Below are 17,311 nucleotides of genomic sequence, written 5' to 3' on the forward strand. Positions count from 1 at the left end.
TAACCGAAAAGCGATAGGAAGGTCAGACTAGGAACTAGGGCCCTGGGCTAACCGGTTAACACTTGAGGTTAATGGGAGTAGGATTCACAAGACTGGGGTTTAACCCATTTTTTTGCTCTCTGGAGATAATTCTCAAGGTCTAAGCTTAGATGACTAGGGAAACTCAGGGAGACTAGATGGTTTCTGTACTGTCAATGGAGACTGGTGTTTCTCCAGAGCTGCTTCTATGCTTCTCTCTCTACATTAATTGCTAGAGTAAGAGAACATATTAATTTAAATATATTCTATTGGTAGCTATTACTAAAACAGTAATTACTAGACTTAGATATCAAGAGTTACATGCAGGAAGGGAGCTTTTCACCAAAAAATTGGGAACAGTATTTCTTTCTCTCTTCCTCTTTCTTCCGAATTCCCTTTTATTTCATTGCCTAGATTGCAAACTCTTTGAAGAGATTTGCAACATACACATATTACTTTCTGACAAGATTCTTATCTCAGTGAGGATGACAACACAGTTTTTCATATGCTTGATTCACCTAAACAGGCGAGGAGGGAAGAAGATTATCCAGTTCAAATAGACAAACTTGGTTTCCAACAGTTAATCCCTTGTTCTTCATAATTTATTTACCTTCAGTGCAAATAAAATAAATAGGAACACAACAATCTGATCAAGCTCCATAAAACCAGCACCAGAGTAATCCTGGACACATTGCTAATTTATGAACAGCTTCAGGAAATTCCCTGGTTAATTTGGTAGGAACTCCCATTGTGAAAATCTTTTTGGAGACCCCAGAAAGCAGCTCCTTGGTAGGTCACGTAGTGCTCCCCTTGCCATCCAAATTAGCTGGATAGCCAAAGGAAATTACTGATCTTTCAGTTCAAAACCAAAACACACACAAGTGTGCACTGTTTTCCTTTGTGGAAGAATAGATAATCAATGGCTCGAAGAGTGGAGAAAATATATTTGTGTTAAGACTAACTTCTCGGCTTGGATGAAGCTCTTCTGTGTCATCATCTATACTATTCTATTACAAGACTTTTACTAACAAACGGAGGTATTTAATTTATTATGCTTTTAAGCTGTCTTGAAACCTCTGCAAGAAAGCAAATACAAAAATGCATAAAAGCAAACAACTATTAATTTGTCTTATCTGCTTCCAAAATATTATTTACCACTGCAGAATTTGAGTATTTACTAAGTAAACCCAATGTCGACTGTGAAATTCTTAGTTAAAATTATTTGAAAATTTCTATAATTTCCTTTTCATTAAAAATTTCTAATAGGGAGGAACTTCACTTGTGGTTTGTTCCTCTAGTTTTCTTCCAGTTATCCATCTTCTTGTTTACTTCTGGCTTTTATTGTTAACTCATTCCCTTTATATACTGGGAACTTTGCTGGGAGAAGTGCTGCAGAAACTCCCAATGCCCCTTGAATTGCGTCTGAACATTTCTAAGGCAGAACCCCAAATTCCTGAATTTGTGTCCTGAATTTGTCTGGAAGAAAATCTTAAAACAGTTTCTGCAATAAAGCTAAAAAACAGGAACAGAGGAAGCATGAGGGCTGTCATTTCCTCTAAGGCCAGCAAGATAATAATTCCTATTAACACTTCCCAGAGAAAGAGCCCGTTCCAGTGGGTCATATGTGACTCTCTTCCTCTTACTATTTTTTGTGCCTGAAAGACTAGATCACTCAATTCAATATGAAGGAATTGGTTCCTGGAACTATCTTGTGTGGTATATGTGTATTTGGGACACAAACTCTAGTGGTTTTATTATGCATTTTCACCCATAAATTCCACTGCTTTACTGTATATCAGAGAAACAGCAATATAATTGTTAGCTTTAAAACAAAAACCACTATGTAATCAAATTGCAAATGCTGTATCAACAGTGTCAGTTACAGATAAATGACAATTCCTAATCTACTGTATTAATGACACCTATTCTAAAAGTTCTGTCAACACTGACAGCTAGAATGTCTGAATTATAGCAAAAAGGCATAATTACAGAAACACCTGCACTGTCTGAAAGGATTTTATTACCTTATTACCTTTACTGCAATCTAGATTTTGGGGAGTTGAAAAAAAGGAAAAGCTTGAAATATTTAATGACTATGCTTACAAAAATTCTCCTGAAAAACAGCTGTTCTAAACCATTTTCCAAAGTTCATCTGCTTTTAGGGTTTGTTTGTTTAATTATATTTGGTCTATGAAAAGCTGAAAAGATCCATGATTTTAGTTCCCTTTTCAGTCAATAAAAACTCAGTGGGAGAGAAGCAGTAGGAAAAAGAGTGGGATGCTTTCTCTCTTACAATAGTAAGACTTAGGATACAGAGGTTCAGTGCCTGGCTCTGACATAAATTTTCTGTGTGACCTCAGGCAAACCATTTGGTGTTTCAATTATGTATTTGTAAAGCAGGGATAACCACTACCCCAGAGAGGATTTGCTTGGCTAATATTTATTAACATATTAGAGGTGTTTAGAAAGTCATGAAGTAGACTTCTACTGACCATATACCAAAAATCAGTAGTCAAAATGACCCAGTGAATGCTAGTGTACCAGGCAAACAGCTCTCATAAAAACATACTTGCCTACTACCACTCTTCAGCCTGCAATGCAGATAGGTCTCACAACAGCTGTTTAAAATCCTATGAAGACATTCTACAAAGTACAATTCAGTCCAACAACATGCAGGGAAATGCAACCTGTTGTTGGGAAAAGCAATATAAACCCTGTAAGCATTTCTTAGCAGAGTGCTCAAGACCACACTAGCCAGCTGGACCTCCTTTTGGTAAACCATCAGATGTACAACAGCAATGAAAAATAAGTTAAGTGCAAGATTTAAGGGTTTTGCCTTGTTTTCTAACAGCTATCCAAAACCATATAGTCCATCCCATTCTTTTCAGACAACTTGTGCAGAAATAATGACATCTATGCCTGGAAACTAGTCCTCTCCCACTTGGTGGGTAGTGTACATCTCACCTAATTCAAGTGTACAAAATGAGTGCCTTGACTAAGACAATTTGCCCAGACTTCTGGAAGAGTCAACACAGAGAAACAAGTAATGCCAAGAAGGAATTTATCACAGTCTAAGTAAGATGGGCTGTTTTCTGTTCCTTTCTCTTGGCTATACAGGAATGTATAGAGGAGGTACCGACATTTAGGGAGACAAAATCTATTAAGAAGACTCCCACCTCTCTGCTGCTGTTGAGAACACACTGCCTCCCATGGCACACAGACCAGAAAAGGGCCAAGGAAATGGGTCACGATCCTTGTCAAAGGAAAGGTGATCTTCTGTTTATAAGGTTGGACTAAATAAAACATTAAAATGCAATGCCACAGAAAATGAGGCACATGTTGGAGAACTAATTCAGTCTAGCTGGAGAATTGACTCAGTCTATACACTAGTATTGCATACAATATTCCAATCTGTTTCTCAGTTATTCTGTCTTTAGTGCCCATCTGTAAGCCATATCTATATTTATCTCATACCTTCCACAGCAAAAATCTTCGAAACCTGCTTAGAAAGATCCTTTGGATCTATGTTTACACATATTCAGTGACACTGTTACTTACATATCAGGAATGGTAATACTTTTCAACCAAAAGGCTAGAAAAGTAGCTAACAACAAGAAAGTATAATATTTCTTTTCAATTATCACTAAAGCAGATTACTCTGAATTTCAGTACTACATTTACCTCAGTAGTAAGGTTTCCCTCTCTTGGCCACCACAGTATAAATGATGGTATTTTAGTGGTCTAACAAAGGTTTTGAAATTAATAAATAAATATTAGAAATGAAATCTAAGAATGTGTCTTGTTTACCACAGTTTATGTTGAATTTCTTTGTAGTTCACACAAAATCATCTTTTGAAAAACACAGTGTTGAAAGAATAACTTTCTCTATTACTTATGTTTGCTAAAAGACCACTCAAAAAGAGCAAATTATAACATGGACTACAGAAAAATAGATATTGATAAGGTATTCAGACATAGCTAGTATTCTTGCAGAAAGCCACAGAAAAAAATCAAGGAACATCAGTCAGTTTGGTAACATATCCTACTGATATTACATACACCATTTAATCCTCCCTCAATCAGGGAGGACTAATTAAGACTCAATCCTCTCTGGAGGTGTGACTCGGGGAAATGTTTTCTTCAGTGTTAGCCTGACCTAGTTTTACATAGCATCATAGGAAACCAGGAACATAGAATCAGTTCTTTGCCCTAGGTAAGGGAGAGCAGTCAACAGCTGGAGGGGCTCAGCTACTTATGATGTGGCCACAGGTACAAATGCCACTGGCTGCCGCATGAGAGGAGCCCCCAAAGAAAAGATACAAGGACTCCCTGAAACAACATCTCAGTCTTGGCCATACTGACCACCATAACTGGTCTACTCTGGCCTCCAGTTGGGAGGCCTGGAGACATACCATCTATAACGCAGCTGTCTCCTTTGAGAACACACACAGGATCACTCTTGAGGAGAAAAGGTAACGCAGAAAGAACCGTGTATTGCAGAATACACCACCTAAGGAGTCTTTCTGCTGTGCCTTTTGCAATCGGATATGTCTGTCACGTATTGGCCTCATAAGCCACCAGCGTGCCTGTAGCAAATGTGGATAGAGCCTTCCCAAATCTTCGTTCGCGAAGCCTAGCCATGAATGACAGGTACAAATAACCTTTTATTATCTTAAAAAGCAACTTATTCATCTGGTTCTGGTGGATTTCTATTGTTTCAGTCATCAGTAGCTTTCAGTGCCTCTCTGGTCTCAAAACACATCATAACATACTCACCATCATCTGCTGAATATGAAATATTTCGTCTCCAGTGGCAGAGAGGCGGTTTGGAAATGAAATGTCAAGAAAAGCTCCAGGGAGAGTGCTTGGTCCAGCATTGTAAACCTGTAAGAGAACAAATGAATACCAATAAAATTACATATATGACTTCTCATTAATGGGAAATGACTGTAGAATCACAGCTGGAAGTATAGTTAAATTTGAAGAAACTCAAGTACTTTGCAGGTTTTTCAATGTCTTCAGATGAAGACTTCTTTTGTATCTGTCAGGATGAAGTTAAAGAATTAGCTTACTTTATATTCTTTAGGCACAGCTCATATATGAAATAAGAAGCAGTTTTGCAAGATAATTACCAGTCATCAATACAAACAGCATAAGATTTCTACCTTATACACAGAGACACTGCTAGTACTATGAGTGTTTTGGTAATACAATCTGGAAGGCTGTAAGAAATATTACTGTCTCAGTTAACATTCTCATTACCATCTGGTAACCACTGCATTATATTCTGCATATGTTTTCCTTATGAAGCAGAAGCTAAACAATTATTGTGACTGTTGGACTGCAGGTTTACTGAGTGAGTTGCCAGAAAATGCATGTGAACAATTTCCATTCAAGTTTTGGAGTTTATAATTTAATTAAACTCCTGGTGAAAAACATTAGCTTTCTATCAATCCCCTTCCCTCAAAATTTTGACAAAAACTCAAAGAATTTCCTGCCCACCACTGAAATGTATCAGTAAAATCCCAAAATTTATGATTTTTTGCTGAAAAGAAGTAATCCATGGAAAACTTTCAATGAAAATAAGTTTTCATTTGTAACTACATTTTTTTATTAGGAAAAATATGTCCTGGTTCTTTCTAACAAAACAAATATAAATGCATACAGTAAAAAAACCACAAATATAAACGCATACAGTAAGAACATTAAGCCCATTAGAATATTTATCCACTACTGTTAAAAGATGCCGCAATCAGTTGTTAATTGTGTAAAGTACAAATATTAAAAACAATAGGTTTTCATTCTTTAAACACTGTTTATATCTGAAGAAATGTCTGACTGACAAAGAGAATTGGTTTGCAATGCCAAATCATCACAAAAACACTGAGGCTCCAGGCAGGGGGTGAAATCCCACTACAACCGAGCATGATAAATGCAGCATGAAATATAAACATAATGTTTCATGTGAGACACTTTAAAAACCTTTATTATCTCTCTGAGATCAGATATAAGAGTACTGCAGAAAAGGCATTTTCATTGTATGTCTTGTTACTTAAAAAAAACCCATGTAGATCTGTTTCCATTAACATTGGACCCTGTACAACTTTTCACCTATAAAAACTGCTATAAAGCCCCATATTTTTGTAAATCATCTCTTTTTCTTGGTTAAGAAAATATTACTCTTCTCCACCTGGAGGAGTTAAATAAATGCCAGGCAAATCATTTAAAATAATTAAGCAAAGAGTGATAAAAACAATGCTTTGCCCATTATGAAAGTCTGCCCTATCTCACCGACGCACACAGTTATGAGGCTTAGCACATTACTGGAGAGCACATCTGTGACTTGTTCCAGTATAATTTTCTGCTTCTATATGGAAAAAAAAAATAATAGTGCAACTTCTAAGTGTGTGCATAAAAGACAAGAGGATGAGTGGGACAAATGGTGGCTCTGCCATGAGAGAGAATCTCATGGATTCTCTCTCCCTTTCCTGTTATCACTTTGCTTTATCAAAAATATTCATCTAATTAAAAAATAAGTGTCTCTGTTCTTTATCTGGTTTTAATGAATAACTGGTTATGGCGGGAAAGATGGGGAAAACCTATAAATCCTCAAGAATGAAATCAGAATCACAAGAATTAACAGCCTGGTTCACAAAAGCTTTAATGTCCTAAAATCCTGCTTTCACTTCTTCTCAGTAAATAGCTAAGGGCACCACATGACAGTGGGGGCTTAATTGCTCTGGACCGCAATCTGTCCACAGAGGCAGACATGTTATTCGTTATAAGTTGAGTGGCATTCCTGCCTAGGAGAACAGAAAGGGAGAAAAAAGGTGAAACACTATTTTTCTCAATAAATGAACCTACCTCTGCATGACTTATCATTTTCTAGTTCCATCTAGTGGTCAAAAAGAGTTTGAAGGGCTTGTAATAGATACAGTCACATCAGCGAAACACAGTGCAAGTTAATTTTGGACACATCTCAAGAGTTTGTGATAATAAATCATCCATATATTTTGCCATGAGGAACCCATCTAACTGGCAGTGTAATATAGGTAATAATTGACTAATGCTGAGATGCTGTGAAATATTTAATTAAAACTTCTCACATCTGCCTCTTTAGTGTCATTATCTCTTGTCTGCACTGTACTCTTATCAGTAGTGCTATAAACATTTTCATACTGGGGCATTTAGCAAGTCTGAATCCCTTGCATAGGCATGTGTTTGTTCTCATGGATAAAGGCGGTCCACTCCTCTGCTCAAAGACCATGCCACTAAAAAGAATTACTTCTCCACTTTAAACCTGTGACTTCATCCAAGATGTGGCACTTGAGTAACTAGATCATGCTGCTTTTTGTGTTGAAGAATTCTGAAAGCAGCCTGACTCGTCAGTCCCAAAGTTAAACATTCAGTGTTTCCTGACAGAAACTGGCACCAGTAAGGATGTGGTAGACAAAGTTCCTGATAAAGGAACCAACAAATGATAGCACTGATAACTTGTCTAAAGCTGCTGAGCTAAAGGCTGCATAGCTGACGCAGGTAGCATAAAGACATATGATTGACAGTTGATCATTTTATACTATAAAAGCCCAGTTCTGCTTTTTAACAGCAGAACATACCCCTTTGAGGAGAGAGTGTAGAGATTCCTCCCTTGAGTGGGGATGTCCCTCAAAGTTACTCCTTGAGGTTGAGTGCAAGAGATTTGCCCATGGTTCTTGATATGGGTGAGTATCATCAATCTCTACTTAATAAAAGCTAGCTTTGAAATTATTAATTGAATAAATAGTGCACCATTAATAAAACTATATTATGTGGGAAATAATTCTGACTAAAGTATTTTAGTCTAATCATTATCATCATCAGTTTAAATAAATAATTTATGTTACTCATGTAAATGTATTTGTTTTGTCATTCTTAATTCTGTGGGACAATCTCATACAAAGACTCGATTACATCTATATAACCTTTACATATAAACTGTTGACCAAGTCTGGGGCTGGGATTGGATGCAGCTGCACCCAGACTCCTCTGTAAGGAGGAGTTTAGAAAGTAAGGGAGTTCTTTTGGAACCTCATGACTCAACAGGACGATCTTCCTGATAAAAATTGTCCAAAGCTTCCATTCTGCCCATGACTGTGATTCAAAGTCACGGTCACAAGTCCATACCACACCCAGAATAAAAAAGACACAAAACCAGAATGTGCTGTCAAGCAGGAGAGTAGACAAAATAAGGAGGAGTTTTACCTGCAGGCTGAAGTTGAGAGACTGGAAAAGGCATTCATGGTTTTCCAACTGAACAAAGTTGGACGCTTCCACAGAATCGCCATAGAAAAATGAAGTAGGGAAGACTTCTCTGTAAGATCAAGACACAGATATAGTAAGCTGAGTTTGTCACCAAAATTAAATATATTTGTGTCCAGCTGACTTGCACCCTTGCTTTACAGTTATGTGAAATTCTATGGGACTATTTGATATTAATCTATTGTTCCTGATTTGATTTCTTCTTGGCAACACTAGACTACACAAGCAGCATCTCAACTGACATGGATTAACATCCCATCATTGAAGCAGACTTCATTACTTATCTCTTCTTCTCCTTTCCTATCACAAAACCTCTTCTCCAGGGCCCCTGCCATGGATGATTTGTGCAAGTCCCACAGCTTTTGTAACACAGGAAATCATTGCGCTGTGAAGTCAATCTGAAGAAACAGTAACTAATAGGAATTATGTAACTTTCAGTTACATATTCACTGAAGTACATTTTCATAGCAAGCAGGAATAAACAATTAATTATCCAAGTTTTACTACCTTTATGATTCAGAGATGGTTAAAGGAGAGAGTAGAGGGGATATAACCTGCTTTCAACTTCAGTGGAACAGGTCAAGTTTCCTTAACCACTCTTATCAGCTGATCACACAGTAAAATGCAGTAGGATTTTATCAGAAATTACTTGGAAGTACAACACAGTACCTGGAAATCCTGCAGAAGAGGACTAGGAGTGCTTTAAGCATCCTTTGTGCATCCTTCTAATCTCAGGCTGTTCCATTGTCTGGAAACGGTCCTGGTGTAATTTCAAACGAACCTTGGTCCTCATCACTGCCTAAAACTCTGCTTCCTTCTCAGGTTGTCCTTTGGAGTCAGAGCTTTTTGAGACAGGATTTTAAGCCTGTTTAGGTACATTTACTTTTTTCCTGTCTCCCTCCTATGCCAGGGGTTGCTAGGGGAAACAGTGAGAGATAGATTTACTCCTCCCATTTACAGTGTTGTGCTAGAAGGCTTCTCCCAAACATGGTACAAGCCCTTCTGGGCTATTTATGACCAGGAATGAAGTTTGTTCCCCTAGATTCATATAGGATAAATAAGGTTCAAAAAGACATCTGAAAAAAGAGTACTGCTAATGTTACCATGCCTGGGAATGTTGTGCCTTCCAATAAACCCAACTTTTCTCTGTCAGTTGGACTTTTCTGTGAACTCGAATTAACTAAACTGTGTCTAAGAGAAAGAAAAAAATAATCCACATAGTCATTTGAGTGGGGCTTATAAATTCAGAGACCTTGTGCTTTTGATACAGGAGGCTAGGCCCAAAAGAGTTAACTAAGAAATTTGGGCCTGCAAACAAGTTACCAACATCCAAAACGATCTGTACGCGTTCTGTTCTACTTACTGGACCAAAGCTTAAGAGAATAGTACAAGAACGTGTAATAGGCCTAGAAGCAATAAATTAGAAATACAGTAGGATCAGGTAGACATTTAAATAGGAGAAATAGGCCTGGAGCCAGGGCCTTTTCCAAGCTTCAGTGACCGGGTCAAGAACAAAGGAAAGGAAGAAGGGTCAAGCTGAGGAAGATGAGTTGAAGCCCCTAGCCCCATGGAGGAAGATGGGAACTACCCCTCGGAATGGGGTGCCAAGAGAAGCACCGCCCCAAGCTCTGCCTATACTCTGCCTATTTTTAATATGTATTGATAGATGTTGTAATCGTTTGAATATGCATTTAATCACATCTGAAAATTGTATAAAAGTGTTGATTTTCTGAGGAGCCGGGGAGCAAGTTCTTCCAGCAATAGTTGGCTTGCTCCCAGCGCTGCTAATAAATACCTTTGCTGCTCAAAAGATCAAAAGTCTCTGAGCAGTTTCTCAGACCGGTTTTTCGGATTCACTTTAAAAAAGTACATTCTGAAGAGAAAGAAAAGAGCTCAACTTATATTATTTTTTGGCATGCAGTATTCTGTAGGTAACAAACAGAGATCTAACAATACAAATGAAAGCATTCATATCTGTAAATGTGAACAAAAATCCATCTGTATCAAAGCATCAAGAAGCAAGGGATACAGAGTTAAATTTCTGAAGAATCTGTAACAATGAAAACATTCAAAAACTTTCAGAACATGCTGCTGAGACTGTACTCTCAATATGGAGATTTTTGTCCTTGCTTTTTGTCCTTTGTCATCTTGTGAGGTTTGACAGTGCTTTTCATTTCTCTGAGCAGGCTCAAGCATACCTTTCATTGATTTTGAAAAGGATTTTATTTCCATGCAACAAGACAGAAATCAACTTTAAGTGACAAAACCCAGTCTAGGCCATGAATCTGAGTTTACCCACCTTTTCAGTCAAATCCCATGTCAGTGCAAGTTAGTTTTTTTCCTATACATCCAGCGTAGTAGTCAAGGAAATATTTGATTTCTACTGATGCCAACCAGCACTGGTCATTCAGACAATATCTACTGCCTGGGGGTTCCCATAGATGGTGGCTAAAACAGACACTGACCTGCTAGGGACATTGCTGATGAAATTTTGCTTCCCCAGTATGTTTAGGAATTAATATCAGCTTTCTTGGTCTACATGAATGCTAATTCACCTTCAGTGACCAGGTCCCCCAGTGCCAACTCAAGTACTGTTTATGCTAGATGCCAAGTGGAAGGGAAGAGTCTCAACTACGAAGGCAGGAACTTGTACATGTGTAGCCTTGGGGAGAGGACACAACAGCTATGTTTTATACATGTATTTCAATCAAAGGGTGAGTGATGCTCTCCAGTTCATAGTCAGATGCCTCACAGACTAGGGAGTAGAGGGAGTGGGAAAATGAACAGAAATAGAAGCAAATTCTGTTTGTGATATTAAATAGAAAGGCAAACAGCCTTCACCAAGCTCCTTGAAATCCTGGAACATTTGACCCTAACCTTTGCCTTGGTGACTCTCAACCCATGCCCTAAGGAACAGGCCATGGTTTACTTGTTCTTTTTTTTTTTTTTTTTTTTTTTTAAGGCCCATCAGATATAAAGAATCACTTGAATTCAAACATGACATTAAAATACCTACTATAAATGTGATGGTAACTAATTAGCATTAATTAGAAATATGTGTAAAAGAGGTACAGTGTTGGAATGAATAAAATTTCCAGATACCAAATGAGGCTGTCTGTATGTCCAAAATCTGAGAAACAAGGAAAAGCAACAGTCTGGCTACATATAAACAAAGAGAAGAATTTATTTTTTCACTGAAAGACACCCAGCTATTATTATTGTTGTTGTTGTTGTTATTGTTATTAGTAGTAGTAGCAGTAGTAGTAGTAGTGGTACTGATTTTGCTTTGGTGACTGATACTTACCCATTGATGGATGAAGCCACTTCATGCATCAGAGGTACTGACAGGGTTAGAATATTATCATGCAGAGATTCACTGCGTTCTAGGTTTCCACTATGCCAGAAAGGAAAAATAAACATTCTGCAAATTGACAGCATTTGCAATATCACACAGTTTCACAGCTACCATCTCTCTGCCTTGTACTCTGAGTCTCTCTATCTGAATGACGTCAGTTCCTTAAGAAGTCTTAAGAGTTACATTTGTTCACTCAGTCTTGGAGAGAGCAGACACATAAAGCATGTGTTTTGTGGCTGCTCTTCTATGGCTGTGACAGATCAGGCTCACAACAAAAAAAAGTATGTTGGAACGAGGTGTGAATTCAAATGTCTGTGGGAAATTACAGCAGCCATCATACAATGGAGAGAAACAAGGACATTCAGACTTTAATGCAGGTGTTCGTTTTCTCCCAGTCTGACCGCATGTCAGTTTGTGGGGGTCCCCCAGAGAGGGTCTTGACTCAGTAAATGAAACAATGCTTTCAATGTATCTGCATTGTACTACAGCACAAATTTGGTGCCACTGCAAGTAGCTTTTTGGGTGAGACCCTTGCACTGAACCAGCCATAACCTCTCAGTAGTTCCACCCCCCTTTTCCTGTATTTAGCTGCCAAAATGAAAGCGCTTCTACTTTATATTTTCAAAGGCTGTTGCCTCAGCTGGTCAAAAGCAGAAAGAAGAACAAGAAAAGTGAGCAATTATCTCTCATTTGAGTCACTTTGTTTCACTGTGAACACTTAACATATGGGAAAGGTTCCTGAAATGCATGTCTAACATGCAAACCTGCAACTATTCTAATTCTGAATGGTGAGTCTGCTTGGTGGGAGACAGCTCAGAACAATCTGGAAAGATATGTTACATATATTTCCCATTTCTTTAGCTATGACTCTGGAATCACTTTTGCCTTGCAGTTCATTTGATTACTCACAAATCAAACTGGCAAAACAAAAGATAGGATCATATTTGTTTGAGGACAGTATCACTGAGGGCAATAACATCCCAACTGATACCATGTAGATTATGAGTTGCTCAGATTACAAAAACAGAGCCTCCTGGCACATACATGCATAGATACAGTTCAGCTTTTTGCAACTGACACACTGGCCATGTCTGCTAAGAAAACTATGGCCCAGACAGCAAAACCCACAAACATTCGGTCCTGGAAAAAAAATCAGTTAATAAAAGCTCTTCCTCTGAATAGGCTTACAGAAGAGTCCAAAATGGAGACATTTCTCATCCAATACAAATATTGATATACCATGGTGACAAACAGAATAGGCAAGTAGAATTCTATACAGCGTTCATGGATATGTTCTTATCTGTTTCTAATGGAGTTAAGGTACTGTCAGAAAAGAAGAATACAACTCAGTCAATTTAGCTCTAGAAAAACAGTAATCACCTGGAAGCAAAGAAGAGGGTTTGGGGTTTTATTGTGGTTTGTTGTTTTAGTTTTGGGGTTTTTTTTAACAAATAGTGTAAAAGCAATGTAATGCAATGTTAAGTTCTTTCTCCAATTGATCTGTCCCACTACTGAACCAGTCTCTTGTTATAGATGCTACTGCCAAATTTGCAGCTTCAAGGCACAGGCTTACATGGCCACTTGGATGGCAAAACTTGCTTTCCCACAACACTGTGACATAGCTTCTCTGTGTCCAGCCATTTCTGTCACACCAGCTCCAGTTTTGTGTGGAAACAATGTCCTCACTCATTGCAGCCTGGTCACAGCACAGGCACCTCCTCTCCATTTCTTTATCATTGACTTTACCTCAGGCCTTCCTGCAACTCTTGTTACACTTATTTGACAGCAAGGGAATTGAGCAATTTGCCCAAAGTCACAGAGAAAATGAGGGTAATCAGCACTGAGGCCTGCATTGCTGTCTTTGGAGGTTCAGCTGAATCCTTCCAAACTGTCACCCTGCTCAAACTTCTGGAATAAGAAACTTTCTCTTAACAACTCTGATCATATATAAAAATTACTGTTTATTTCTTTGCTCCATCTAAAGGCACTGACTAGCCCTTCTCACCGGCACAGCACAGAAATACAAGGAGTGAGGTTACATAGGGAAGCCCTGTGCTATCAAAGGCAGAGAAAATAGCTGGAAAACACTGGCTGGGCAAATTTAAAGCACTGCTGACCCATCTTTGCACCAGTTGGAATTCACCCAGCATGTACTGATGTATCTGTCTGACTGAGACACATCACAGGGTCACCTAAACAAAAGATTCACTTCTCCTCAGGGAGAATAAAACTTCCCTAATGCGAAAGATGTGGTGATGCAAGGTCTCATTTTCAGTGTTTCATACCAGCCCTACATGCTGCAGGATCTGATCCCACCTACAGCTGTTACTGTAGGGGAAGACTATGCCTCATGAGAGTCACTCAGCAGCTGCTACATCTCATCTCATCTCCAGCCGTTTGGAGAAGTGTGATCCAGTTTGGGAGGAGAATTCAGGCTGGAGATCCTGATTTTGACATGGAAGAGTATGAAGTTGGCTCACTCACACAGTAAGTGGAAGCAGGAACTAGTCACACATGCAGCACACCAAAGCAGAAGTTCATGGCCCATGTTAATGCAGCTGTGCATTGGTTCCCACATAGACCTTGACAGTGCTTGTGACTGAATCACCCATGGAGTCTGCTTCTTTGTGGTACATCATCTTAGGAGACACAGAGCACGTGTCACACCTTTTATTCTGCCCGAGATAAAATGCCTATGATGCAAACTCGGCGTCAACCTACTTCCATGCCTGCTTCAAGTGCCCTGGGGGAAGTACCCTATTTAGCCATTTTCCGCAATCTGCCATAGCTCACCGAAGATCCAGATGGGGGAAAAATAGACATGCAACTTTGGAACCTGTCAGTGAGATCCCTGACCATCTGACTAAAGCATTTATCTTTTTTGGTTTGCATCCAAGCATGCTTATTTCATTCAAATGCTGGAACAAATGGTTCTGTCTGGTGCTGATCATCAACTGAGCAAAGCTTGATACAGGGCCCAAAGAGATGGCCACTGAAACACAAGAGCCTTTCAACTGAGAGAATACAGATTGCTTCTTCAGAATTGCAACTGCCTGGCAAAGAAAACCTATGTATGATCCTATCTCATTTTTCAGGAAGCTTCAACACATGCTTCCTCTGCATTATCCAAATATATGCATTTAGCCTGAGTAATTTAACCTAATTTACTATACATATACATGCCTACAACTAATATCACACAACTGTCAAGCATATGTAATACACACTTCATACAATAAAGAATATCCAAGTCATCCAGACATATAAAGGTCCCCTTACCTTTGGGCAGTGACAAGGAAGGTAAGCGTTTCTTCCTGCCCAGACAAGTGGCTTGTATCAAAGATCACACTGAACTCATACTGTGCAAAGAAAAAGTAGTAGTTAGAAATACTGCATATTGTTTCAAAATGTATTTATTCTGAAACTTCACATATATTTTACTGGTCTAGTTGAAAAAAAGTAGCATATTTTGATACATGTATGAGATTTTCCTCTACTGCAGATTAACTTTTAAATCTTAGCCATTTTGCCTCTCATCAAATACTAGAGTTTGGTTTTTCCTTTCACTGAGAAAAGGCCTTTACTAGAATTGCCATTCAAAGATATTTCTTGAGGAGATCATTTGCCAGGGAAATAGTTCTCCAGTACAAAGGGATCACTACCTGAAACTATCTCAGCACCAATCTACATGTTTGCTGTTGAAGACATCTTTTAGGGGAATAAAAATCACACCACAGGTCTGCAGAGACTTGGAACAAGTGGCACAAGCTAAAGCAGCATTCAGGACACTCATCATAATGGGTGAAATCATGTGCTAATTCTGAAAAGAGAATTTAATTTGACGAATAACTTCTCCATGTAACAACTTTTCTGCCTAACTCCAAAACGGGTTTTGGCCAAGTGAAACAGTATCGAAATTCATACTAATTTCAACGGCTTACATTCTTACATTCTAGATAATATTTTGCTACTGCATTTATTTTTTCTATTCTGTTAAAAATATTTTTAGATGTTTCAAAAGAGCATGAAACAGTCAATAAGACTAAGAAAACAAAAAACTTTTGTGTTGGGTCAAAGGATATCCCAATTCAAATGGAAAGGATTAGCTCATGAAACTGAAACTTTCTGAAAAATTTCAGACTCTTTTTGTTTGGGTCATCCTAAAGTTATTCCCTATTTTCTCACCTTTCTGAGTTGGTCATTTATCCAGCTCAGTTTAGTGACAGAAAGAACTCAGCTGGATTTTTAAACATCATGAGAGAGTGCATCTTCTATTATTCAACAAAATCCTCTTTAAAAAATCTACCAGGAGACCATAATATGAAAAAGCCATTAGTACATTTTCATTGTAATTTGTATAAATTCAATTGCACTTTAATGGGAAAGAAGACAAAGACAAAAACAGAGTAAGGCAACATAAATAAGACAGAGGGTTCTTTTCTAATTTTCTACAGAGGAAATATGCAAGCTTTTCACAGCTGCAACTCTTGCATAATTTTTCAAAAGCATTTTATTGCACTACACAGGGCACTGTCATTGGCTCTGTATGCTGGGAAAGAGGACAGCTACAGTCTGTAACTGTGAAAGGCTTGGATATCTGGGTTAGAAAGCTAGAGAAAGTATCATTCACAGACATTTAATAGAGCAGTTTATTCCCAGCCACTCCTCGGAGACAGAGGTGAATGAACTATTACTCTGCAAATTGCAAATATCACAACATTACCCTAGAATTTGATCTCATGAAAGGAAATCCCACACTGCACTTGAGGAAATCTGATTCCAGCAACTCACAGGCAATGCCCAGCTCCTCCTGTAAGAAAATAAAAAAGAACATGAGATGATAGATTTGGGGAGAAAAAGAGGATTGCTAAGAAATACCATTGTGATGACGTATTGTAGAATACGTCATCACAATGGTATTTCCCACTATAGCATTGTGTAGCACTTCCTTACTCCACCTCAGTCAGACCAGTACTGGGAAGAAGACAACTGTCAGAACCTTGCTCTGAGGGATATATATATATATATATATATACACATATATATATATAAGAAAATACCACATGACTAAACACATTAGAGCCAAGGGATCAGCCCAAGTACTTGGATAACTCAGACCATCAGTTCTGCCCTCTGTTCATTAAAAGACAGCTTTCAAATAATCCAGAATACAAGTTTCCCAAGGTAGTATTTCCAGATACCAGTACCACAAAAAGAGAACTGTGTCAGGAGACGGTGATTAAGCCATGCCACACACAGATGCAGGAGAGAAAGTTAATGTCCTGGTGACATTCACTGCCCTCATCTCTTGTTCTGGTCCACAAAATGAATCATGCTCGTAAGGATATCAACCTTCTTTAGTGAGGTAATGGTGGCATAGATAAAGTAGAGGGATGATCCTCTTCTCATGCTAAACATTGACTATGAATATTGTCAATAATTCAAATGCCAATGGTTAGAGCAGCCCTATCCTGCTTGACTGGTGACTGAACTACAACAAAAATACTTCTGCTGAATGGAGAATATTTAATTGCTCCATAAAATAAGTGCCTGGCTTCAGGACAGCATATTCTCATCTCCAGATTATTGGGGAACAGTTTAATGCTCTGTCACTGTGGGCAAGTTCATCCTCACTAACTT

General features: G+C 38.4%; 1 protein-coding gene across 1 annotated transcript in view; it reads right to left on the minus strand.

Moving 5' to 3' along the window:
- The window catches only part of LOC103755396 (integrin alpha-9), a 121,127-nt gene that overhangs the window by 39,797 nt on the left and 64,019 nt on the right, over positions 1-17,311 (minus strand). The window contains exons 6-10 of the mRNA XM_018075097.1: positions 16,395-16,481; positions 14,951-15,030; positions 11,621-11,710; positions 8,260-8,368; positions 4,795-4,902 (exon numbers count right to left, since the gene is read on the minus strand). Of these exons, the coding sequence (XP_017930586.1) occupies positions 4,795-4,902; positions 8,260-8,368; positions 11,621-11,710; positions 14,951-15,030; positions 16,395-16,481 (474 nt within the window). The remainder of the gene's footprint in view (positions 1-4,794; positions 4,903-8,259; positions 8,369-11,620; positions 11,711-14,950; positions 15,031-16,394; positions 16,482-17,311) is intronic.

This window comes from Manacus vitellinus, unplaced genomic scaffold (assembly GCF_001715985.3).
Source record: "Manacus vitellinus isolate BGI_N305 unplaced genomic scaffold, ASM171598v3 scaffold_3_pilon, whole genome shotgun sequence".
Lineage (NCBI taxonomy): Eukaryota > Metazoa > Chordata > Aves > Passeriformes > Pipridae > Manacus > Manacus vitellinus.